Source organism: Aquila chrysaetos, chromosome 9 (genome assembly GCF_900496995.4).
Source record: "Aquila chrysaetos chrysaetos chromosome 9, bAquChr1.4, whole genome shotgun sequence".
NCBI classification, from domain to species: domain Eukaryota; kingdom Metazoa; phylum Chordata; class Aves; order Accipitriformes; family Accipitridae; genus Aquila; species Aquila chrysaetos.
Genome location: NC_044012.1, coordinates 34,859,133 through 34,886,318, shown reverse-complemented (window position 1 = coordinate 34,886,318; position 27,186 = coordinate 34,859,133). Strand labels below are relative to the sequence as shown.

At 36.2% G+C, this 27,186-nt stretch overlaps 2 protein-coding genes across 6 annotated transcripts in view; both read left to right on the top strand.

Annotated features, from left to right (window-relative positions):
- The first annotated feature begins 18 nt into the window (after nt 1-18).
- On the top strand, nt 19-19,144 carry STX2 (syntaxin 2). 5 transcript variants are annotated; one of them, XM_030024193.2, is made up of 11 exons: nt 19-232; nt 6,814-6,885; nt 7,386-7,485; nt 9,014-9,088; nt 10,066-10,139; nt 10,341-10,449; nt 12,185-12,258; nt 12,371-12,508; nt 13,936-14,046; nt 15,424-15,472; nt 16,986-19,144. In XM_030024193.2, the coding sequence occupies exons 1-11, from the start codon at nt 203-205 to the stop codon at nt 17,117-17,119; spliced, it is 966 nt and encodes a 321-aa protein (XP_029880053.1). In that variant the 5' UTR covers nt 19-202; the 3' UTR covers nt 17,120-19,144. The 5 variants fall into 5 exon arrangements, with proteins under 5 accessions (XP_029880053.1, XP_040982326.1, XP_029880050.1 ...); XM_030024190.2 differs by having other exon boundaries at nt 50-232; nt 15,424-15,551; XM_041126392.1 differs by lacking the exon at nt 16,986-19,144 and having other exon boundaries at nt 49-232; nt 15,424-16,776.
- A 1,646-nt stretch (nt 19,145-20,790) lies between these two features.
- The window catches only part of RIMBP2 (RIMS binding protein 2), a 174,872-nt gene continuing 168,476 nt past the window's right edge, over nt 20,791-27,186 (top strand). Inside the window, exon 1 of the mRNA XM_041126388.1 lies at nt 20,791-21,147. Coding sequence (XP_040982322.1) covers nt 21,145-21,147 — 3 coding nt within the window. The 5' untranslated portion in view covers nt 20,791-21,144. The remainder of the gene's footprint in view (nt 21,148-27,186) is intronic.

Here is a 27,186-nt window from a genome sequence, read left to right as displayed (position 1 = left end):
GCTGCCCCTCGCAGCGCGGAAGAGAGAGCGGGGAGGTGGCGCGGCCCGGCCCGGCCCGTCCGCAGTGCCCTGCCGAGCGGGGAGGGAGGGAGGGAGCGAGGGGGAGGCGGCCCCGGCGACAGCGGGCCGGGCGCGGGCGGCCCTCAGCAGCGAGCGGGGAGCGGCGGGGGAAGCCTCGGGGAGTCGCTGAGCCGCTGCGGGGATGAAGGACCGGCTGGCCGACCTGGCAGAGGTGAGGGTGAGGGCTCGGGGCGGGAGCGGCGGGGAGAGCGGGGAGGCTGCCGGGGAAGCGGGGCGGCGGCGGGCTGAGGCGAGGAGCGGGGCGGGAGGGGACAAAGGCGGCGGGGGGGGGGGGGGGCGCGAGGGCCGTGCGGGCCGTTATCGCCGGCTGAGGTAACGGTCAGCGGCGGGAAGGTTGGCGTTCCGCCGCGGGAGCCGCGGAGGCAGCGCCTCGGCCGCGTCCCTGGGGACGGGGCGGCCGCCGCACGCTGTTCTGCAGCTGCCTTCTCGGGGAGGGGGCCGGCTTCCTCCCGAGAGCCGGGCAGGCGCGGCGGAGCCTGGGGATCTGGCAGCGAAGTTCGAGCTTCTCCGGTTCTTAAAGATCGCCTTCCCCCGCGCCCTCCTGACCTCCAGCGCGTTTCAGACGTTAACGTGTTGAATGACAGATCAACCGGATAATAATCCGACCTGCCCGTGGGGTAGTGGGGTAGATTTATCTGCTTGGGAACTGTTTAACCAGTAATGCGACAGTAAAGCTATCTGTAGATTTTATTTTCCGCGTGTTTACAAAATGGTAGCTGGTTATGTTTATACACTCTTTTCCTTTCCCTTAGTTGTGCTTTGAAAACAGTATCCTAAAAAGTAAGGGAGAGTTGGAGGGAGGTACCGTCGTGTCTGTCTTCAACAGGATATGGTTAAAATAAAAGGATATTTGGCTTTTTTTTTTTTTTTTCCTGAAAAGAAATGGAAATGGAGGACACACAGGAGTTCCTGTGATAGTCCTAGGACTCCACATATATGTAGGAGCTGGTCTGTCTTTAGCTGCATACAGGTTTCAGGCTCGTTCATCTTAAAATTAAGTTCATGTCTTCTGGAACACAAAATGCATTTTGGAAGCTCCATCTCCAAGTGATGGAATTACCAGTCTCTTTGTCTTCCTCTCCAAAGGTATGAATTGGCATCCAAAAAGTTTTAGCACGATTAGATTAGTATCTTTACCAGGAAAGATGTTTTGGAGTCATGCCAAAGAAATGTGTAATTTCTTTCAGGTATACTTCTTCCCTTTTCCTATTTCTAAACACGTCCGGTTTGTAGGAATACATGCCAAATTTCAGTGATGGTGCACGCTTCCCGGAAAGAAGAAGCAGCAAACAGTAATCTGAATTTGCTTTTTAATTTATAATCATAAGCTTGTAGACCTCACTCTGACTGACGGGAAGCAGCAGTGGTCTGTTGTATGTTTTTTTAATTAAAAAAAAAAAAACCAAAAACATAACTACTAACCAAACCCTAACCCTCCCCTTAGATATTGTTAAAAGTTTTTAAAGCAACCGTACATAGGGGTTCTTAAGCCAGCTTCAGTATTTGACATCTGAAAGCATTAGTGTACTGCAACAAGCTACTTCTTTAACTGAAACATTACTGCAGCAAGCTACTATATTAAACACAATGGTCAGTATTGCCAAAGTGCTTCATATGTTCATCAACATAATTTTCACTGCCTGTAGAATTAATAAATAGCTTAGAGACTTAAAGTTTTCTTCTAACTGGAAGAAAATATTTAAACATCAAATGAAAGTAGCAGTTACTGAAGATCCAGTCTACATTTTATCGCTTAAAAGTGTGTAGTTGACTTGAAGTTTTGAAAAGTTGCATACCCAAGGGAGATGGCTTTTGTAAAACTTGATTTCCACAGGGAACTCATGGAAGTAGCAACTTCCATCTTACGTTTTTATCTGAAATATCAAAAAAGATCATGTTTTTAAGAAGTTATTTTCCTTTACTAACATAAATGCTTTGAAACAGTGACCCTTGATCACGCATGGATAAGATGGCTTTGAAAAGGACTAAACAATCTGAAGAAATAATGTATTAACATTTATTTGCCTGTTTTCCAAACCGTTTCAATTTGATTAGTGTTGTTCCATTGTATATTTGGCTAAATCATTAAGTGAAGGGTAGAGCGTATATGTTGTGGTTTTTAAACAGGTCTGGGCCTGCAAAGTCTTCAGGAATAACTATGCCTTGACTCTTTCCCTTAACATAAGAATGTCATTGTGTATTGCTTTGCTTGTACCTTACATGTAAGTTCCATCCACCCCACTTCCCCCAAATACCGAATGTAGTACACAAGTAGTTTAAGAGATCCTAGTACTTTAGCCAGTCTACACTGACTCATTTTAATGAAATATGCTATTCCCTTTAACAGAAATGTTAATTTAAGTTTACATGTCCTCATTTGTGTGTTCCTGGATTTTATTTGACAGCAAGAAAACTATTTCGTCATTAAAAGTTGTAACTTGTTCCTAGGTTTCCCTTTATAAAGAAGAGGGAGAAATCTTACTTATTAATGTTTGTGGTCCATTAACATAAAACTCTCATAACTTTTTTATATTTTTGTTAATACACAGTATTTAGGCAGTTAAACAGTGCTAAAATAGTTGCTGGAGAAGGGAATTGTTGAAGATGTGCAGATTTTATGGTCTTCAGATAATCTTGCTTCCTCTTATTTTCTAGCTAGAAAAAGTCTTGTGAAGTACATGCTTTTTCAGAAGATAGTAGCCATAATTGTATTTGTCCACTTCTAGGGGATTATTTTAGTGTCATTTCTAAATTATTCTAAGCGGGCCAAAATGAACTTCTTTCAGCTGTTTGGATTGTTCTTTAATACAATTAATTGGACAGTTGATCAAATCCCAGACTGCTTTTAGTTATTTTGAGCACAAATGAGTGTAAGATTAAAAGAAGAAAAAAAGGTTCTCTCTCATCCAATACACTGCTTTCAGCAGTGGTTGATAGTAGATATTTAGGGAAGAAAAAAAAAAAAAAAAGAAGGGCAAGTACATAGCAATGATTGTGTAAAATATTTTCCCAGCCTTCAATGGTTTGCTGTTCATGGATACAAGTCCATCTTAAATTGGCTTTAAAAGGGCTGTAGGATCTGTGTTCAGACACTCAGTTCAGCACATTTAGCTAGTGTCAGATATTAAAACCAGATGTTCTTTTAAAGGTCTGTTAATAAAACTCATTCAAACTTTTTTGTTATTGTTGTTAAATCATTTAAGAAGGAGGTAAGATGTAAACCACTGCTTAAGCATGATGTTGTAGATCTCAAGTTTGGGGTGCATTGTTCATATGGCTCAAAAATTACCATCTTGTTATGCTGAAATGGGTGCAGAGCTATACATTGAAATCCGTTTTTCTTGCTTGATCAGTGAATCATTTTAAATACATGCTTTTTATATTTCTTTCCTCTTGAGTGTTACTGAGAATATCTTAGACATAACCTTTGAAAAATACATTTATATTTGATTGTAGTTTTTTTTTTTAAAACAAAACAAAACAAAAAAAACAAGGACCTATAACTTGAGCAGAACTGCATTGACTTTTTGTAAACTATTTCTTGGGCATTCACTTAGTGCCCCCAAAACTGTTTAGGAATGAGTGAAGAACCACAAAGTCACAAAAGTTAAAATCAGTAGAATTGGGTAGTATGGAAAAAAAAATGCAAAAGGAACCTCTTCAGAAGAAGGAAAACAGTACTGAGTTCTTTTTTTCCTGAGTTAAGCTCTTACATTAGTCTTTGTTCAAACATGGAATTTTCTGAAGATGAGCTATGTTTTCCATGATATAACAGCGTAAAGTAATTTCTTGTAGATGGTTACCATATGATTTTTTTTCTGGTTGTATGGTAATGCTACTAACTGCGTGTTAATGATTGACTTGCCAAAGCAGCATGACAGATCTCCTTGGCCTTCTGTAAGCCCTCATTGACTACACTGATATAAAAAAATTTCTGGTAACACTGATGCTGTAAGGAGAAACTGTAACACTCTGTAACCCGCTCCTTGGGTCCGATTCATTGGGGTAATGGTGGTCAGTTACTATCCTTGCAGCCTGCCAGAGGAATATGCATGATCTGGACTGAGAAATAACTAACCTTGAATAGAATTTCAAGGGCAAGTAATAGTCATGGGTTTAGGTCAAAAGTTGTTTTCAGTTTCAAAGGTCAATAATTAATTTGGTAAGATATCTCAAGCTAGACTTATTCCTGCAATGCTATAAGGCTTGGGAAATGTCAGAAGTTTCATAAACCATCACCATAGCTTCTACTTGGAGGTGAGAAATGCTGTTGTCTGAATAGCTGGATTCTGTCACACAAACCAGCTTCTGAGGGAACTTGATATATTTTAGAAGTCTATGAATGTTTATGGATTTGTATGGCCCAGACTTTCAGTCCCAAGGTCAAGGCATGAACTGCAAACAGACTTCATTAGATTGCTCTTGGCGTTGACGTGAAACTTTTTATCAGATTTTTGTGGTACTGCTTATACTGGCGAGGTAAGGTCTAGGAGAAACAATATGTTTCTGCTAAACTCGATGATAAAAGTGAGTTCTTGGCTGAATTGCGTGCTTGTCAAAAGAAGGGGCATCACTGAAGTTGAAGAGAGTTAGCAAATAAGCTGTATTTTAGGTAAGTGATGATTTAAGAATGTAGAGAACAGAGATTGACAAGTCATTGGGTGTCTCAAGTGCTGATATTCAAAGTAGGCTGTCCATAAATCCTTCAACAAATTGTAGACAGCAAATTGATCTGTCAATGGTGTCATTGCAACCAAATGTGAAAGTGAAATAAATGTGGAACTGACTGCAGGGTGGATAATTATGATTGCTTCCCTCCAGCCTAGCATCTGCAAACAGGACTTCTGAGTAAGATTTTTGTATCTTCCATTTGTTTAAGATTTAGTTGGGTGTTTAATGTCTTACTAAGATATTCTGACCAAACTAAAAACTGACATGCTGAATCTCTTAGCTGAAACTATTTTCATTATTTTTAGTTCAATTAACTAAATATAGGATGTGATTATAAACAAGTAGAAAAATTATTATTTATGCAGTAAATATAGGTAGAAGGTGTTCTTTTATGTAGTTAATGAAATTACATGTCTTTAAAGTGTAGCTCATTCTTAAATATTAACTAACTGGTAGCTGTGTAGTACTGCAGTCTGTGGAATGGGTAAAAGTTGCACGACTTCATTTGGGCACAGACTTCCTCGCTTGTATTAAACAAGACTGTTCATTGATTACAATCTCTAAGGACAGATTCTCTAATACTGAGTTCTAGCAATCATCCTTTCGAAATAAGTAACTACAAAAAGTCTTTAATGACACACAGCACTATGAGTGATTGGAAGGTGGTCCAGGAAAGCAATAACATCTAAATTACTGTATTTCAGTTGGGGCATTATGGCTTCCCCTGAGCACAAAAAAAAAGATGATTTCTGACAAACATAGTGTCATAGGGCTTTATGCACTCCCTGAATTTGCAGGAAAGGAACTGTCACAAAGTATAAGTAATAACTTTTCTCAAAGATTCAGGGCGTGCTTAGATTTTGATGTGTAGATCTTCATTGAGTATAACCTTCTTTATTAGATAATAGTAGTGTTTGACACTGGATTAAATTGCAGAATTGTCATGCAAATAATACGCATCTCGCCTAATGTAAGAAAACCAGAAACAAAGGGCTTATTGGATAAGATTATCAGGGTTTAGGAGCACAAAGTGGGTGTTAAGAGATCAAAGGCAGAGGGGTTTGTAAGAAAAAAGGAGTCTTGGACTTGAAAATCCCTTAATGATACCTATCTTGTAGTTTGTTTTTTCTAACAGATAACCCATTGACTATAAGGTAGAATAATATTTTGTTCTAACTTTGATTCAGTGCAGTTCAAACAGTCTGTGCTCTACGGAGGGAACTAGAGAACATGGAAGCTGGAACTCTTTGCCTTTATATGATGCATGTTAATTCTCTCTTTCCCTCTGATAAAATTTGAATCTCAGTTCCTGTCAAGATCTGTATATTCTGCTGGTCTGGCTCAAGGGTTAGGGAAGTGTGACTCAGGGAACCTATTGGGTGGAGTGCCCTGGAGATCTGTGAAAGCCTGTCAATTTGAGCTTCTGCCTCCTTGGCTGCTATTCTAAGCGTTTATCCATTATGTAATGCATGTATAGTTTAGTGTAGCATAATTATGTCTAAATTAGTGTGGAATGGCAGCCTTGAAAACACCCAAGGGCAAAACTAGTAAGCAGATGTTGATAGCTTTTTGTTCTAGCTTTCATTAGATGTTTAGCTTATTACACTACAAGGCAGTCATCAGCACCCCTCTTAGTAATTCTTTGAGAGGGTTTGATGTACTGTCTCAGTAAATCGAATATTATTTTCAGTTCCTGTGGGACTCACTGTGGAAGTTTCTTTGTGCTGTGAGAGAACATTTATATGCAAAACTATATTTTAATAATTTTTATGACAGGTAATGAAAACTGTGACATCACTTACGGACTGGTTCTGTCCTGAAGTTTTTTTACAGAGGAGTACATGCCTTAGCATTCACAACTTCGTGGTGGTCAGGTGACTTTCTTTGACCTCTCTGCTTATTTGGTTTTAGATTAGTCCTCATAAAAGGAAAACTTACTTTTTTGACTTTGCAGACTATTGACAAAAATGTGTATGCAGTAGCAATGTGGAAGAAGTCGTAGTTGTTTCAGAACAGTATCTTGAGTTTTATTTCATAGATTTGTTTTGTTGTCTTTTACAGTGTAAAGGAAACGAAGATGGGGAGACAGTTATTGTTGAAAAAGACCACTTCATGGATGACTTTTTCCAACAGGTAAAGTTACAGTTTTCACCATGCATTAAAGACCTACAGTTTTCTCTCCGTGCCTTTTAATTTCTGTAATTAGGTTTAACAATTCATCGCCATACACACACACCCCAATATGCTTTGTAATGGTATGCCAAATCAAATGTTGGTAACACTTTGGCATGTTTATTTCGGGGTATTTTTTGTCTTTACTGCACGGAAGTGTTTTTAACTCCCTATCAACAAAGCATTTGCTTACAGAATTTTAAAATCTTTTTTATTAAGAGTAGCAGCACTTAAGTTTTTGGACATACAGAATACATTTGCTATTACTAATACAATTTTTTCTTAAAAAAAAAAATGCAGCCTGTTTAAATGTCAACATTTCTGCTGGGATTTGTGTCAGATACATACAAATGTTGCAATTAAATACTTTACTATTTTTATTACCAAAGATTCTTTTTTTTTTTTAAATCTTTGCCCTGAATTATTCTAACGTTTTTATTGCCATATTTCTCTTCCTCTAGGTTGAGGAACTTAGAAATAATATAGCAAAAATAGCACAAAATGTGGAAGAAGTAAAGAAGCAGCACAGCATTATCCTGTCAGCACCAAATCCTGAAGGAAGTGAGTATCGCTTTTTTTAGATTTCAGATATGTGTGGATAGATATTCTGAAATAAATTTTGTTTGTTTGTTTTAGCTATCTATAGGAGTAGAACTTCAGGTGTTCAGAATGCAGAATGTAACACAATTCATTTATTTAAGTATTTCCATATTTAATATTGAATTAATATTTTCATTTGCTTATTTTTTACCTTTTTTTAAGTCTCATTTGAATAAATACATTTTCAGAATATTTGTTACATCATCCAAACCTTTGCTAGACCAAAACTCAGCTTAATATCGTACCTTGAAATTGACTGTGTCTTCAGAAACTTAGAGACTACTTGTATTTCTTCTAATTTGTGAAAATGTTGAAGTTGTCAACAGAAGCTCATATGGTAGAGCCATCATCTATCTTCTCTTTATTCCTCAGTAGGGGCAAGATTGTGTCTAACACTACCACTACAGCTGGCTGCTTCAGCAGTAGTAAGAGTTCCATGCTGGAGCCCTATTTTTAGAGGCTGTAACCCCAAAACTTGAAAGTAAAGATGTGCTTTCTAAACAGAGAACTCAAAAGTTTAGGGACTTGCCCAGAAACACGGAACCTTCCCTGTTGTCAACACTCCTTAATTCAAGGCATGCCTGGGTTTGTGGGCAGGGCTTAAAGAAAAGGGAAGAAAAGATGCTGAGGTATTTTTGTGGAAGTTGCAATGCTATCTTAACATTTATCATCTTGTTGATGAAAACTGAACCTTGGGTGTTAGTTTTTCTTTTCCCCCTATTTTCTTTGTTTATAGGTGGACGTATGTTTGTATTCTTACAAATGATTTTGCAGACTGCTTTTTATCTTAACAACCATATACAGTCAATGAATCTCAGGTTTAACAAGGCTTCATCTGAATGTTTAAAATCTGTGGTCTCAGCTCATTGGATTGTGTTTGTGTTAAAAATTGTGCTTAATAATGCATCTGAATTGTGTAGGAACATGACATTGCTTCTAAGTAACATATGGTCTTGTGAATCTAGTGCCTTCAGTAAACCCAGTAACGGAGATCTAGTTAAGTTCTTCATGAATACTCTGTATAGTGTTCAAAAAAAATAGAGGTAGTCCATGGTACAGTTGTTAATAAGGGTAAAAGCAATGAGTCCGTGATAAACAACAGAACTAAAAAAATGTGAGATAAATCTGTATTTTCACTTGATAGGCTTCGATGCGTTTTCATTTTGACCAGCAAGTGATTATTACCCTGAAAGTGTTATATTAAAAAAAAAAAAAGTGGAATATTCTATCACCTGTTTTAGTTGGTGATTTGGTAGTAACATTTCCCAAGTGTAAGGGCCTGTCATAAGAAGCAGGAATCTGATAGTATGCTGTTATAAAAATAATGCTTAAAGTACTTAGGAGTATAATAAGCTGCTTCTCTCCATGGTTGCTCTGAATACAATTATGAGATTGCAAGGTAGAGTTGTAGATGGTTGCTGGCCTACTATTATCAATCATTAACGGTTCTAAAAAAAAAAAAAAACCAACTTTTTTTTTTTTTTTGAAGGAACAAAGGAAGAACTTGAAGAACTAAATGAGGAAATAAAGAAGATTGCTAATAAAATCCGAGCCAGGTTAAAGGGTAAGTTGTGGGGAGAAATAAAGCTGCTGTCGCTTGTAATGATTCAGGATGGTAGCAGTGTTACAAACTTAATGCATTGCAGCTGAACTTCTAAACTTTAAAAGCTGCATTATATATGCATAAATTGTATTGTACAGCTCTTTTTAAAAAAAAAAAGAGAGAGAGAGAGAACCACCTCCCTGCCAACTAGTGTGGAGCCCATGTCAGTAACAGTATCGTCCTCTACTTTATTCCTCCTTGCCAAGCTTCACCGCTCATAAATATCAGGTCTCAGCACAGCCTAGTTTGTGGGACAGGACAAAGAGCTTGCTTGCTTTCAGAAATAACCTAGAAAATTACAATGCAAAGTAACTTCTCTGTGTAGAAATGTGTTCTGCAACTGAAATGCTGTTTTTTGGTCATGATGTTTTGGAAAAAGATAAACTTTAACTTCAAAAAGACAGTCTCCATGGCGTAAATGTCTACATAGGGAATAGCTCTAGAGCACCTATTGTATTTTAAATTCAGACTAGCTAATTTTCCTGTGGCTTTCCCCTGTGAGTATGTCTTAATTGTGTAGCATAGGTTTTGAAATATATTGGGTGTTTTAATGTTACTATATTACAATTACCATATGCTGTTGTCCTTCCATAAACACTGGGGTATGGTGTTTATTGTTTAAATTGTAAGAGCAGACCATTTTGTTATACCTTTTGAACTTTCTCCAGAGTAATAGACAGTAGTAGTGCGACTCTCTTAAGAGTATTGAAGTAGTTACTGTGTTTTAAGATCTGTACCAATTACCAATATTATTTTAAATTTATATATATTCCTCTATATATAACTGCCACCTTCCTCCTCCCCCTGAAATGTTAAACATGTCTATGGGGAGCTTGTACATGAAAAAAGTAATAATTAATAGTATTTACAAAATAACTGAGCTACACTTAAATAATTATACTGAATGTTGACTCATAATGTGCTTGTATTGTTCTTAGCTATTGAACAAAGTTTTGATCAGGGCGAAAATGCTAATCGGACATCAGTGGACCTCAGGATAAGAAAAACACAGGTATGATTGCTTAAGTTTGAAGAAAATAAAAGGTTTCTAGTAAATCAGAGAATGAGTTTCACTTTTCTGAAATAGCTTCAGAACTTCATGTTCTGTTTTCTTGGAATGTAAATACCACTTTCAGTTGTTGTGCAGTAGTATTTGCTGTATCAAAAAAAAATAAACGTTTTTGTTCCACATTTTTAAATCCTCAAAAAACAGCACTCTGTATTAGCTCACAAGTTTGTGGAGGTCATGACGGAATACAACGAGACCCAAACTCTTTTTCGAGAACGCAGCAAAGGTCGGATACAGAGACAATTAGAGATAAGTAAGTGACCTGAATACACTTTTTAATAAAAAGATGAATTGTGTTGTTAGTACCTCCCTTGTTTCTTATTTCTTAAAGATGGTACAAAGCATCATACGTCTTGGACATCTTGAAGCATGTGAGGGGAAAAAAACCATTTTGTTGTATGGCATAAACTCTTTGATACTACTCTTCAGAACAGCTGTAAAGAAAATAGAGAAAACTCACTAAATTTCTTTTATATTGAAAATTATTAAAGAAAATAACCTTTTAGCTTTGTTTCATTTATTTCAAATGTTGCAACTTGAAATGAAACATTAAGAAAAGCTGCGTTCTGAAGATAGCAAGTGTTATTAGAAAGCATTCCAAAATTAACATGCTAAACAGGACAACTTCTCTTTTTATGCTATTCTATTTTTGTCAAGAAGAACATTTGTTAAATTCAGCTGACATAAAATCAGTGCTGCTGTTATATGTGCTCTAATCATTTGTTGACTGACTCACATTTGACTTATTTCATCACTGATTATTATGAGGAGTATTCAGAAAGGTACGCGACTCTACTCTGAACTACAGCATCTACCTTGGAAAGTGTCTTAAAAAAAAAAACCAAACCATAACATCTTGTACCTAAAATTAGCCTTTTTGAATATCTCCTGTGAAAGCAAATACATATATTGCTGAAATAGGAAATGCAAACAGAAAAGTTGGCAAATTATAAGAAGACTTTGCTTTTCATGGACTTCTCAAATTTGTCATTAGCCTCTCGTGCTAATGGTTCGATTCAACATTTCAGTAAAGTTTATCAGGCAAGTTAGATTCTTCTTTACCTGTATGTTTGAGGAGAAGGGACCCTAACACCTCAGGACATGGTTCTTTTAAGTTCATCTTGTTATTGCCCAATTAGAGCCTTCTGCTTTCCCTCAGCACTAAAAATTTTAAAGCAGGTTTTGCAGCATTCTTGGGTATTAACATCAGAAAGTAGTATTCAGACTAACTTTTATCTGATAGGACTGACTGTACTATATAAGTTATTACAGATATTCAACTTGCTTTACATGGGAAGAACAGGGATTTGATATGTAATTTTAAAATTTACAATACAAATCACTTGAATGTGTTGTGTAACTCGGAACACTTGCATTTGTCATACCAGTGTGATTGATAGGATTCAGTTTGCTTAAACATGCAATAATAAACTACATCAATTGTTAGATGTATTACGAAAAGTAGAAGTGAAGGTACACTATGGTTAATCATCTTCTCTGTGTAGAATATGAATGTAATCCTGTGTTGGTAAAATCAAATTTACATAAAGATTTTATTGGCCACACAGTGGTGGGGAGTGAGTAAATTAGGCACCAATGTGACATAACTGAATAGGTAAATATTGAATGTTCTATAAATACTCTGTATCTCAAGTTCTTCCTTCTGAAGAACACTCCACTTAACAAGGTTCATATGTACATTGTAAATGTTTCTGATCAAACTCTTCAATTTGACCAAAAAAACCTCCCACCAACCAGGAATTCTTCATCGTAGCTTTGAGTCTACATTTGTTTTCTATTACTTGCTATTTTCTGGTTTTTTCATATGCAAAATAGCACTTGGTAATGACTAAACACCACATTGTTTTATCCTGAAAAATACTCCACACGAGATTTTTCTTTGAATTGTCATCCTTCTGGTATGGTAAAATTTTATGTTCAATAATGAACTAGTGATGTTATATGAAGTACTGTTGTTTTTATCCTAGCTGGAAAGACCACCACTGATGAGGAACTGGAAGAAATGTTAGAGAGTGGTAATCCTTCAATTTTCACTTCTGATGTATGTATTTCTGGTCCAGTTATGTATGTCTCCTGTTCTGCTGCTTCTGCTATTTAGAAGTGTGTCAGCACCTACTTATTTATGTCCATATCTTTTTTTCATTCTCCCGAAGATTATATCAGACTCTCAAATAACTAGGCAAGCTCTGAATGAAATAGAGTCACGTCACAAGGATATTATGAAACTGGAATCTAGCATACGGGAACTACATGAAATGTTTATGGACATGGCAATGTTTGTTGAGACTCAGGTAAATGAACCAATTCAAACACATTTATGTAAGTGGGATTTTTTTCCCCTGGTCTTCCTCTTTGAATATGCAGAAACAATTGCTTATGTTCAAGTAATACAGACTTACAGTGGGTTTTGACTGTGATTAGAAAGTATGTAAGTTAGTCACTAAAGGTTTTTTGTTTTGTTTTAGACAAACTTACAATCTAGATGTACTCGTAGTATATGCTATGAATAACTAAGCATAGACTTTGTTTTGAGTTGGTATACTTGATATTTTTTTCAACGTGCTTATATTGCAATATGCTTGAACGTTTTGTGCGTGTTTAAGAGCAACTCTCTCTTGGAATGTTGGCTAATATCTTGGGAATTTAGGATTTTCACAGACATGGTAACGGACTACTGTGGTAGAATAAAATGTGCGTTAGCAAGGATGTATGCAACTTGCACATAATACAAAGGTATGGTTACTGTTATAACTAACATGAGTGTAAAGGGATTGACAAGTCATTCAAGGTGTCTCATATTCATAAGCTTTGTCTTGACATGTATGTAAGTTCATTCTATTTGTAGTCTTTACATACCAATTCTCTAACAAAAATATTTTTAACTTCTGTTCTTAAAATTCTTTGACTTATGCAGGAAAGTGAAAAGAATAATGTTCAGGAGAGAAACTTTCCTGAAAAGGACTATTTTTATTTTTTTTTTTTAATTGGGTTTTGTTCTAGAAGTCCTGTGTTGCTTTGTTATTAAATATATAGCCAAGGCAAATTGGTAGCAGTTTTCTTTTGAATTAGAAATGAACAAAAGTTACTTGTGCATCATTCTTTAATGCTTTGCTGTTTACTGCTGCTGATTATTTCTTCTGATGGACAGAAACACAGGTAATAGACTTACTGTAATTTTTCACCAATCTTCCATTTCATTACCAAATTTCATTCATCGTAATTAATTTGAGTTTGTTATGTATTGACATTCTAAACCCTCAATTCTTAGGAACTTTTGAACTTGCTATTATATGTGTGCATTTTCTTAGGCAACTGTTGAATCTTGTGTCGAAATAGTCAATATCCTTTCCCACTTCCAGGCACGTCAGGGATTTCCAATCTCTTTAGTATGTCAGTTTTAGTTTGGCTGTTAAAACATACCTCACGTTCAAAGGTATGTTTTCAGGTGTTCAGTATTTGTTCCTGCAAAAGGGAGAAATATGCCTGCCTTCCCCATGAATGTTCCTCGTTTGGCTAGAACTTTGAGCTCTTGCTTCTCATTCCCTTTTTCCTTTACATGTCAAAGCAGAAAAAATGTCAGCCACTAATATGTACATTATTCACTTGTTTAAAATAATTGTTGATGTTCTCTAGCCTTTCTTCTCTTAAGTTCATTAACCAAGGATCCATGGATTCCAATAATGAATTTTTTTTTTTTTTTTCAAAATTTCATTTTAAGGGTGAAATGATCAACAACATAGAAAAGAACGTGATGAATGCATCAGATTACGTGGAACATGCAAAAGAAGAGACAAAAAAGGCAGTTAAATATCAAAGTAAAGCACGAAGGGTATGCTATCTTTCTGTAATTGTGCTAGTCAGTGTATTAACTTAGCACAGTATGAAGCGACCGTCAATTTCAGTTGATAGTTGTTGTTGTATTCAGTCCATCAAGGTAGAATTAATATATGCATTTTACTTCCTTGTAGTTGTGATAATTAAAATTGGAATAGAAAACATTGTTATAAATTAGTATGTGACAGAGGAAGATTTACCAAAGGATTTTACAACCAACCAAACCCCCCCCCCATAATCTGGAGGAAATCGGAACATTTCCAATGTGGATTAATTTGTTATAGTTAATATTAAAAATTGCTATTACCAGTAGAGGACAAGAGAAACATCTTGTACTACAAAAACGGCTAAGCAATTAATGCACAGCTAAACCTATGTTCACAATTTTCCACTTAAAAAGCTGTCATTACAAAGTGTAAAAACCCCAAAAGAAGAATTAATATATTATGCTAGTAGATAAATTCACAAGTTCTTCTTACCAACTACCATGATACCTTAAATTATTCAGAGTCTAAATAATCTTAAAGGGTTTTGGATCCTTATCACTGGTAAACTTACCTGGATTTATACCTATAAAATCACCATGTTAGCAGGCAGAATAACATTACTAGTTTTGCTGAAGCACACTTACTTTTTTAGAATTTCATCTGTAATTATTCTTTTCACAGATAACTACTTTTGTACTTCTGTAAAAGTACTAGATTAGGGGGATCTTCCCTCTGGAAAGCGTGTGCTGTTAAACCATGACACTCAATTTTGTGGAGGAGTTAAGTTCAAAGTAACGTTCAGGCATTTTCCATTGGCATGGAAACTTGTTTTGTGTTTCAGTATCTTTCTTCCTATCAGAAAGCCAAATAATGTATTCTGAAATCAAACTACTAAGTAATTTATTTTTATATTTTGTAACTGTATGATTGCAGATTGAATGAAGTGTTCCTCTGACATTATGATTTCCCCTTTTGAGATGCAGTGCAATTTTGTGAGGCTTTTTATGGCGAGTTGGATTTGAGGGAATAATATATCTTTACATAGATAGACAGATATCTACATATAGATAACACGCTTGTTATGTTTTAAAAAAATAAATTAAGAAATGTCAAAAGACCCCACTTAATGTATTTGTAAATGGTGGTTTTCTCATCTTTGATAACTATATAGGTATTAATCACACTAGTTTACCTGTAAACACTGTTTAAAAATGTTTATTCTTATGCAAGCAAGAGTAAACAGATGAATTTATCTCAATTTGATAATACTGCAGGCTTCCATAAAAATGAGTGTGGATCTAAAAACTGACTATATTAAATATTGAAAATAAATGCAAGTCTTAATGTGCTTTATGTTAAAATAATAATACCTTGTTTTTTGACAGAAAATGTGGATAATTATCATTGTGTCATTGGTGTTGATTGCCATAGTTGGTCTAATTATTGGTTTGTCTGTTGGTATTCGGTGATGCTTGGATAACCTCAGCATTCATGACTTCCTGCCAGTGTGGCAGTAAGTAACTAATCAACTAATTTTGCTCTTGTTTTGTGCTGGTAACTTGTATTGTTCTACTAACCCTTAATATCTGTACAGTTAGTATTGGAGGGGGTAGGCTTGAGATGCTTTGGTGGATCTTCTCTCTCTCTCTCTCTCTCTGCATGCTATAAAAGTGCTATGCATGTGAATATTAAAAACTGACATCTAGTGGTAAGCTGCTAAGTTTACAGACTGCAATCATGACATAAGACTCATAAATGCAGAAGGAAATGAGACCAAAAGATCCAATTATTGTCTTGCGGTCCTTTGAAATTTTTTTTAATGCTGAAAGTTCACATCAGCAAACAGTCTGCACTGAGATGTGAAATACTAGTAACACCCGGAACTTTATCAAATGGGGTTTCTATGGTTTTTCACAGAAGTAGATGTCTACACCCATGAAGTTGGCTATTACTCCTTGCAGAACATCTTAAAATTTCTTACTTTGAAGCTGTTTATTAATGCTAGACTAAATGAAACAGTGGGAAATAACAATGTGTTTGTAAAAGAAAGGCTGCAAAGATTCCAACTGGAATTTTAGGACATAAATTTGAGAATTCTTGCAATGTTCAGATTTTTGCTGTACTAACCTGCCATTTCTTGTCAAGGTAACACCTAGCCAGGCGAAGTAGAAAATAGCGGTTAACTCTTCCGAGTCCAATAGAAACTCAACTTTTATATGTGGTATCTTCAAACTATATATGAAGTGCTATGAGTAGAATGTCATTTCAGACAGCTAATCAGGAATTCAGTTTTCTGTACTAACACTCCTTTAATATTGAAGTTTTTAGTTTTGATGTTACAGTTTCTTCTCAGCTTTGGTTTATGGGCAGATAACAGGATTTACTGTATCATTGCTTATAGTCAGAAATACCTGACCTAATGTATGTCAGGTTTTGATGCATTTACATAGAACCCATCTCTCCTCCCCTCCCCCCGCCTTGCAGCTTTTCTGAGCTGTTACCTGCACAGTGTTTTTACTGATGTTTTGTTGCATTCCACTAAGTGTACAGTTGTAAAGGTTTGAGCAGGCTACAAATATTTATCCAAGGAGGATGGCAGTAAGCAATGTTACTGTACTTAGACTTGACCTTGATAAGTAAATGTTCACTATTGCATCTGTTTCTGTATGTAATGATAATTACGGAAGTTGGATATGAGTAATAACAATTATTCTGTGAAGTAAAATACAAAAATTTTATACAGATAGCTCTATCTTGTAACTATGGTTACATGTATGTTAGAAAAGAAAGACTAGCAACGGGAAATAGCAGTAAGTATACTTCAGAAAAAAACCCCAAACACTCAGATTAGGTGTCAGTATTATTAATTTTCTGTGGCTATGCATGTATTTAAACAGTTCTATATCTGACAAGGTATTTCAATCTCAACTTTTCTCTTTTTTTGCAGAAATTGATGTTCATAATTATATGTGTAACTGTATTGCTTCTGATACTTGGAATTATCCTAGCAACAACACTATCATAGCAAGCACATTCCAAGAGTTACAAACCTTCAGAAACTCCAAAATACATCTTCAGTAAAACCAAACCTTTTTTAATAAATGATGCCTTACACTGTTCCATGATGATGACCTATCACTAATGGTTAAAAATGACAACAAAATCGCTCTTAATGTTTACTCATAAATGAAGATAAGAATGTATTAGGATATGAATGGATTTTCATCATAAACTATACATTTGTAAGACTGAAACTTGCTCTTAATTGTTTTGAACTAAAGTAACTTAGGATTTTTTTCATATCTCAGTGTTACAAACAGTTTAAATAGGGAGTTGAGAGACTATTGAGTTTTGACTGTTTGGCTTTTTTACTATTGCTAATATAATTCTAATCATGAATTTTAGTACCTTACCAGTGCTGCTTTTGTTAGCACTCTTGTGAACTTTTCTGAGATGTAGGCTTGTCTTTAAGTGTATTAATTATTTAGTCACTGTAACCTATCTAAACTTTATACTTAAAAATTTTTTCTCCAACAAATGCTAAAATATTTTATCCTGAAAAGACTACTTATTTAACTGCCTATTGCATTACACTTGAGAAGGAAAAAAAAAAAAAAAAAGTTTTTTTTACACTTTCCAGGTTGGTTGTGGTTTTTGGTTTTTGTTGTTGGTTTTTGTTTTTTTTTTTTTTTTTCCCGTTCAATATGACTAAGGTTAATTGCTTTAAATATTTCCTTGCTTTTCTAATAAAAAGTTAGTTGCAACATTTCTGGTAAAAGAATGCAGTAATGAAGCACACCAAATTTGAACCTCTGCAGATAATTTTACAAATAACCCTCGTGCAAAGGAAACTGATGGATGAGCTTAGCCATATTGTTCATATAAATATGGCAAAAATCACACTTTTTCTGTATGAAGCCAAGTCAAGATTTCTTATTCAGAAGCTTGCTAATGTTGATGTGTGAATATAGCACATAGGGATAAACTCCCTCAGAAAAGTCTGAAACATAATACAAACTAAGACACTGATTTGTTATGAAATTTGTGTTATATAACATATATGAAGTGTTTTAGTATATGCGTACTAGTTGTAATGCTAGCTTGCAAGACTTGAAAGCTTGAAAGGCTTCCAATGTAACCAAATAACTGCATTTAATGTTACAGGTTATTTTTGTATTTTGTGTGTAAAATATTGTAACTTGAATTTTTGACTTCTCATTTTTTAAGAATATCTATGTAGATATGTAGATATATTTACACTGTAAGAGAATTAGAGGAAAGTATAATGTGTGGCTTTTTAAACACAGTCTAAAACTACACTTGTCAATGTTTCCAAACATTCAGCTATAATGTTAACTGCAATAACTCGGTCCTAAAAGGTTACAATCCTTAAACTTAACGTTTTGTTGAAAGTGTCTGAGATCGAAGTTACTCAGTAAACTATAATTCAGTCTGTTGACTTAATGAAATTCTGCAAAGTTTACAATTTATATTGTATGTATGACTATTCCTGCTTTGCTGTCCAAATATACTGTGAATGTGCTGGAGCTATTCAGATGTCAAACATGTTTAAAAAAGAAAAAAAATATTATTATTGGGTTTTTTGTAAGTCAGCCATAAAGAAGTCTTCATTCGGCTTCATTAATGAACAAATTTCTTTACCTCTAAGTCCAGAACACTCACCGATGTTTGTGAGGAAGTTTACATGCAAAGTAAGGAAAGATTGGTTGCCTTAGTACTCATTCTTGGTAAAATATATTTTTATTCTATAGTTTTCTAGATTTTTATCAGTAAATATTATTTATACAGATACACAAATTAGATTGGGGGGAAAAAAAATCAGTTCTTCCGTTTAACAGCTGGTTACCTAAATTGACCCCCAAAATCCCATCATGTTGATTTTTTTTTTTAATTTATAATGCAATAATCTGCCCATAGAGACCAGAAATTTGAATAGGCCACTCCATACTTTTACTTGTTATATAGCTGCCTCAATGAGTTTGTTTTAAAACAAAACAAAACTTGTTTTTCACATGAACTTCTTTGTTAATATTGGAGGGGAGTAAATCTCTAACCTATGCACTAATAAATTTATCTAAGCAAGTATCTTGTGGCTATTTTTGTATTCATGATGTTATTGTGACCTTTGTGAATATTTCCAGTAAGTGTTTGAATAAGGCTGGTATGTTTTTGCAACGACTTATGTCAAACAACTGATACCTAGGTCTTAGAGTAAAGGTAACGTATTTCCTGAAACATTTTACCAAAAAAGGTGTAGAGGTGATCAAAGTAGGTGTAGCGATAATTATGAAGATGTTAATGGGATTTATTAATTTAAACTATGCACATGGAATTTTGCTTTAATATTAAACTTGAAAAATATGGGAGTTATTTATCTGAATAAAGCTATTCATGTATTGTGAAAAATTCCTCATAAAAGTGCATCTTTCACAGTGCAGAATTAAAATAACTCTCTCTTACCTGCCTACGCCAGAATTGGAAGTTCCGGAATGGATTCGGGGTTCTGATGTACAGGTGGTAACCCGAGTCACTCCCCCTGTGCCGATGTTTAAACTTAGTTTAGATTGCCACCCTGACAGCTTTTTGCTGGCGTGGCACTGAGTGGTGTTATCCCACTGGTGATACTGATCTCCAGCAGCAGTGGTGAGCAGGAGCAAGCAGCCTGCTCGGAGCTGTCAGCCGTGGTGGCTGCAAGGGATGGGAGGTGGGGAGGAACGGCTGGCGCCTGCACTGGGCAGCACAGGGACTGGTGCTCGTCTCCTGGTGCCTCTTCTCCCTCATCTTCCTCCTCCTTATATCACATATTGAGGTACATGAGCCTTTCAGGTGGTCAGTGCTCTAGCAAATGCAATGCAGGTGTCAGTATGGTAGTGTATAAGGGGAAAGGCTGGTTGTGCTCGTCCTTTCGTGTGGGGGCTTTTTTGGAGAAATTTTGAGGTAAGAAGGCCCAAGGTTTCATTTGCTTTCATTTGAGTCGGTGCTGTCTTCGTACAGAAGCAAATTGTCGTTGCAACTTCTGTAACGGTGTAACACGCCAGTGAGGATATGCATGCAGAGTTAATACCAAAGCACTTGGAAATTGGCCAACTGTAAGATAATTGAGCAGTTATGCTTAGTTTGATATTTCTTTGTGGTGTTGGGAAAATTGGATAGGAGGGAGAATGTTGAACCTGGCAATTAATAAGGCAAAGTTGTCCATAAAGGCAAACCAAGAAAGTAAAATCTTAGCATAGGAAAAATGTTAAATGGCTGTTCTTACAAAGGTCTGTACAACCAAAACACTCAGGTTATTTCTAAGTGCCGGTATCTCTGCTGCTTCTCACAATAGTGCCATACCGCCTGTGGAAACAGTACTGAATCTGAACACAAATGAACTCAATAGAAGGAACTAAAGCTGTTTCAAAAATTAATCTGTCTTTATTCTGCTTCTCTTTGCTCTGTAGTGTAACATGCAGAACAGACGTTTCTAGGCAATGGAGGATTTGTTTAGCATAGCACTACGTGAGTTTTGATGAATACAAGCCTGGTAAATAAAATTTGGAAGACAAAGGGAAATGAGGGGAGTGCTGCCTATGAGGAGGGATGGGTTTTCTGTATAAAAATGATATTATTTTAAAAAACCCACACCCTTTCAGACAGCTGTGCTTAATGTAGTTTTGAGAGAACAGTTTGGATGTGGGGTTTGGTTTGGGGTTTTTTTTGCGGCGGGGGGGTGAATAGAGGTTTAAAGACTTGGGTTACTCAATGTTAAATTTGATTTGATGCGTTCATGTGGCTTGTATGCAACTTCTGAAAATAACCATGGCATTTTTCCTCATACTGCAGTCAGTGGGTCAGCCTTTGCACCTGTGAATCAGCTCAGTCTTTTCTGTCATGTACAGTAATTGGCTGCTCAGTTATGTAGTGCCATTTGCAGCCTCTTTTAGCTGCCTCTGTCAAACATGCCAAGTCCTTCTGCCAGTAGTAAAGCACTTATAAATGAGCATTTTGGAATAAAAAGAGCATTTTATAAGCACTTGTAGCTAGATTCTGAAGAACAAAAGTACTTCTGGAATAAAGGTTTTTACGAAGCGAAATATATAGAAATGGTAAGTAATTAAAAATGATTGTGTTTATGTATTGTAAAGAATGGTTACTTTTTTTGGCTGCATTTTAATCCATTTTACTGCAAAAGGAGGAAGGAAGGATTTTGATGTTCAAGAGTAAATAGCTCTTGAAAATGGCTAAGTTATGATATAAATAGCTAACAATATATAGCAGACTTTGTGGGTTCAGAAGAAAACAAGGATTATTTTACATACAAAATTTTATTTCCTATATCCATGTGTTAGAACATGAGACTAATGGGTCAGCGCATGCCAGTTACTGTCAATTGACAGTAAATTGAGCTGGACAACATTAAACTAAAACAGAGTGCAACTCAGTTTAGAGAATATGTCAGAATGAATACGGACTTGACAGAGGTGCTGTTTATGTAACAACTCAATTTGTAGTCCTTTTATGTAATCTTACAGAATATGGAGAGGTAACTTCAATACATATTTGATAAGGTTCTTTGGTGGTATTGCACAGAACTCTTAACTTTCTGTAGTTACAAGGTTTTTACCTTTTAGAGTCTGCTATTCTATAATCTTCATCAATGTTTCTAACATAGGGTAAATCTGTTAAGGGAATTATATCTAAAATTTCTGAAATGAGATGTGGAGGCTTGTAGATGAGAATGCATGCAAGAATTAATGTGTGTATAATAATATTGACAGCTTGTTGTAAAGAAATCTTTGGCTTCTTTTTTAAGCTTCCTCCTTTCCTGAATTGTGACATGAGCCTATGGTGAACATCTATATATCATAGAATCAGAGAATTACTCAGGTTGGAAGTGATCTCTGCAGGTCATCTCGTGCAACCTCCTGCTGAAAGCAGTGTCACTGGTGGGATCAGACTAGATTCTCATACTCTTCTACATCGGAGACTGAAACAGCTTTGACTTTGATTAACTGAATCTTTTAAATATAAGCATGAATTTATTTTTTTTAAAAAACCCTAACTTTTTCTGTCATGACTGTTCGTATAGTAGAACAGTATCTCTTAATATTCTATGGATTAAGGAATTATTTTTCTATAGGAAGTCCATCAAACAAAATAACATTTTGCTAGTCTAAAAATTCCTAAGAAGAGAACCTGGCCTTGAGAAGAATTTTTTTCCTTGGCCTGTTTTTGGAACAAAGTTGTGTTAACTGAAGGATATAAATGGTTATTTTGAAGGGCATACTCTAGACTAAATGTAAAATACATGAGCTTTAGACAAGGGGCAGGGGGTGACTGGCTATGGTATTTCACAACAAAGATAACCAGACAGTAGTTTCTTCATACTACCTGAAATACGTCTTTGTCCAGCCAGATATTGCTAAGTCGAAGTGACGGAATTGCAATTATTTGGAAGCCTGTTCAAGGCTTTACTTGGCTCCCATTTGTAGGTCACTATAGAATCGCTCTTAAAGAGCTATTACAGAGCTGTTCTGCTTCCATGTAGAATTAAAGATTAAGTCGTAGTTTGTCCAAGCCACTGAAATGACTTGTCCAAGATCACGCAGGATCTGTGTGGCAGAGCACGCTGTTTGTACCCGGGTGCCCATTTCAGCTTACAAGACTGTCTTTGCCTTTGGTGTGTGTGCGTGAAAGAATGTTAAAAGAAATACTCCTAGGAAACTTCTAAAAATTCATGCTGTTTACTGTTACTGTCAAAAATTTTAAATGAGATTGATGTTTTGCCATCTTGCTAGACAGTAAAACTTTGTAAACTTTTTATTTGAAAGAGGCATCTATATTTTGAGATTATTTTAGCCAGAGGAAGGAAAATGACCTGTAAGATTTTGTAAGATCAGTAATTCTGCTACAGCTGTGATTTTTTTTTTTTTTTTTTTTTTTTTGTAATTTATTTTTTCTCCCCCCAGAGCTATCTGGCAGTGTTGGATTGCCTAGTTCTTATCTAGAGCATGGTTAAGTAGTGGATGTCCAAATTGGTGAAGACAGCTTTAAAATATCAGGTTTCAAAGTGCTTTACAGAAATTCACAACTCTATCATGGAAAGCATTGCTTGCACTTTATAAATGTGGGAAATGACTCAGGGAAAAAAGTTGAACTGAAAGAACTAGTAGTGACAGTTCAATTTTCTGCACGTTTTGTTCTTTCAATATTAAAACTTTGGACCATGTGTACCCCTTTGCAGTCATGAGTTACATCCACTGCTGTAAACGAGCTCTAAATTTGGTTCCTCATTAAAAGTGACAAAGGTTTCCCACAGAAGAAGAGAAAGTGCCATTGCAACCTTGCACTCCAGCATCTGAAGTAGCTTGGGAGTAAGAGGTGCCCTGTCCTGTGGGAACACAGGGATGCAGGAAGGAGTTTTTTCTCTCATTAGTTGTAATCCTCCGTCAATGATGCATTCAAAAGTGACAAAACCCTTTACTATTAGTCCCATTCATTCAGTGGTCTGGAAGAATGCTAGTTTGCTTTGTAGGTCATCTACTGAACAATTTTATGGGATTGGTTTAATCAGCATTTCTCTCTGCAGAGCTTTTCACGAGGGTTTTCCAGTAGTACGCTTCACACACACCTCCAGGAATTTGGCCACAATGTAGATGCTGTGCACTGGCTAGAACGTTGCTTGACTTGGCAGGTTGAGTTGTGTTCTGTCACCGTTCCAAAACAGCACGCTGCTGGTCATGAAAGGTGCTATCCTTTAAAAGTATGACTAAACCCCATTTTGTTTGCGATTTATCAATAGGTTTTATATTGGGAAAGTGGAAAGCAAATCTTTTGCTGGCAATGGGGTGGACAAAACCATTTCATTTAGAGCTCCCTCACAACCTTGTATACTTAATGCTGTAAATTTCAGCTGGATAGAAATGCTCTCAGAAAACACAATTAATTCCAATTTTATTCTTCCAGGCTGTTCCCTGGGACTTCTGATTTAAGCACAGCTAGCAATCTGGACTCGAATCTAAGGAAAAGATCTGATACCTGGACTGTATTTAGTGTGAGCAATTAAACTACAGTACCCTCTGCAAAATCAGCCAGAAGCTCAAAAAAAAAATTGCATTCCCAACAGCTGCCTTGACAGAAGCAGGTCTCTTGCCTCATTGCTCTGACTTATCTGAGAGCTTTATGTTGAAGGGTAAACTTTCGATGAGCAGGGGTGTAGTTTGGAGAATGGTATGCTTGAAACTGTGTTGAGTACTACAGCAGGCCTGTCTGGGTTGATGCCTGCCGTGCATCTTATTTTTCTAACTACCTTTTTTCCTAAAGTGTCACAGGCAACAGCACAGGTACATCACTGAAACATCCCTGCTGCGGCCATGTGGGGGAATGGTCAGTTGTCAGATCTTGCAGATCTGCGTCAGTGAGAAGATTTGGAAGTTTTGAGGGAGAGGAGTTTAAACCTAAGGAGAAAATGCTGTATCTTCTACATTTACAGCAAATGCCGTGAGACCTTTGACATCTGCTGAAGCAAGACATGACCTTACTACTATAGTCATTTTATTTAAACAAACAAACAAAAAACAACAAACACAAAAAACCCCAGACCTTTGTACAGGGGTTGTTTTGGGGGTTTGGGTTTTTGGTTTTGTTTTGGTTTTGGTTTTTTTTTTTTTTTAATTAATTCTGAATGAAAAGCTTAGTCACTGAAAAATGCATGGGAAAGATCAAGAAGACATGGATACAAACCAATGAAGGCAGTGTTAGCATTGATGATTTTTTTTTTTTTTTAATTAAGTTTTCTAATGTAAGCTACCTAGGTCAGATCTTCAAAAAATGAGCAAAATGAGTTGTCTACATAGGCGTGGGATGCAAGGAAACATTTTCAAGGTTTAAATCCATATATACTGGATAATTCTGCTTAGCTCATTTTGTAATGGGCTAATGCCTCCTATTGGCATGGAAATGAATTGTGTTGTTTATGTTTAAAAGAAAGGAACAATTTGCACACAGGTGACTAAAATTCAAAACAATTTGAATTCAGTATCGGTTTGTTATACATGCCTCTATTAGTGGTAGTCTGACTTGCTTAGAAATTTAGTTTATTGTTGCTGTAAATCTAAGCGAAGCTCAAGCCCTGACTGAGGCATTCAAGTTTTGTGATTAGATAAATACAAGGCGGGGGAAAAGAGGTTGGTTGTCTCGGTGTATTACATTTCAAGCTGCGAAGTACTGACAGCTGAGGGTACCACATGAAGATGCATCTGCAGGTAGACAGCTTTGGTTGAAGTAGCTTTACTTCACAAACAAGGAAGCCCGTGGGCAGTTAGCAGTCAAATCCTCTTGTTCTAACTGTAATAGCATTACATGTTTAGTTGTAAACCATAATCATTAGAATATGGTTTAACAAAGACTAGTAAGTTCACAACATTGATGTCTTATGCATTCGCTACAGGAGTACCATAGTCTCTCGTTAGGTGGTCGATAGTGTGATAAAGCGGGAAAGGAAGAGAACTGGAAGAAAGGAAGAGAACTGGAAATTGCTGGCAACAAGTGAAGGTTTACCAGCCTCTCATGGTGAGGGACTCTTGCAGGGGGACTGTTCTGTCCGGAATACGCCACCGTGTGGAAACTGCTTCTAAATGCTGACATGGCAGAAAAAGTGGCTAGTGTAGAAGAATGCTTCATTGGATTTGTGTCTATTTTTTTTAATGTAACCTAATTAGCAGTACTCAGCTTCTGACAGTGATTGAAAGACTGGCGAAAGAAGTGAGATTCCTTGCCCCTCTACTATTCGCTTTTTTTTTCCCTAAAAAAGAAAAAATAAATTGCCAATTACTCTAGGGTTTGGAAACCAATTTCTGGGATGCATTTTTTCTGGTCTTTTTGGTGGTGATTGATTTATGCCTAGCAACATCTTTAGTATAGCCTTCTGAATTTTGCAGTAATACAATCTATTTAATGCTTATTACTTCAATCTTGATACACCGCAGCATTGTATCAGGGCACATATCAGTCTAGTCATGCACATTTACCTAACGTTAGCTTTCTGGCCTCAAATAATGTCTATATAATGTCCTTTAACTTAAATAACTTAAGTATCTCAAGGTTGCCTCTTTGAAGAGGAACTTAAAACTTGCTTCTTTCTTCTAACACCAGCATATGAGTTGATTTAAAAAAAAAAAAAAAAAAAAGTATGCTCTCTGCAAAATGTGTCTCAATTCTCCCTAGGCTTTGCAGTTGCTTCTGATCTCCCTTTTCAAAATTTCAGTAATCACTTTTGTGAAAATTAATTCTCTTTTCTCAGTTTCGAATGTTGCTGATATGTCTACTGTGCCTTTTCTATCTAATGGATTGGATGACTGCTAACTTGCTCTGCAGACCTACCATTTTCCTCTTGCTACTTAATTTCTTTACTGGACTTTTGGCAAAGGCCTTTTAAAATACTGTGACTTGTAAGCGTCAGCCTTCTGCAGTGCTACAGATTGACTTGAGACCTGACTGGGAAAATATTTGCCACTTTTTCATGCCATTGCTTTAATTACTGGCAGTACTCACTTCTGTTGAAAAAAGATACTCACTTTTCTAAATGCGGGCTTCCTTAGCTATTGAGCCATCTAATTGCAGGTCTTAGATTTTCTACCCATTTCTTCTCTTGGTCTTTGGCTTTCCTTTTGTTTAGGCTGTTGCTTTTAGAGGCATAGTCTCTTCTATTATTGAATCTACCTCATGGTATTTGAAGTGAAGAAAAATGGCATTATGTGTGTTTAGTTAAGGACGGTCATCCGTGATATAGACTAATCTTGGTTCTATCCACGCTGCTGTCAACCGTCTTTAAATGGATAAATATAGCTGCTAGCGCATGAATCTAACTGCATCAGAAAGCAACCTGAAGAAAAAAATACATACATTAAAAAAACAAACAGCTTTTAACCTTCTGAAAATTTCCAAAAGACATTTCAAAACATCCTGGGTTTAAATCAGTTCATACAACAAGTACACATTGCATTTCCAGCTCACATGCTTGCTCTGCTTTTGGTTTTCCCTTTTGGCAATTTATTCAGAGTAGAGTTAGTGGATGGAATCTCAGAGGAGAATAAAAGCCAGTGTTTTGAGAACTAATGAAGTAATTATCTAAAGCATTATTTACA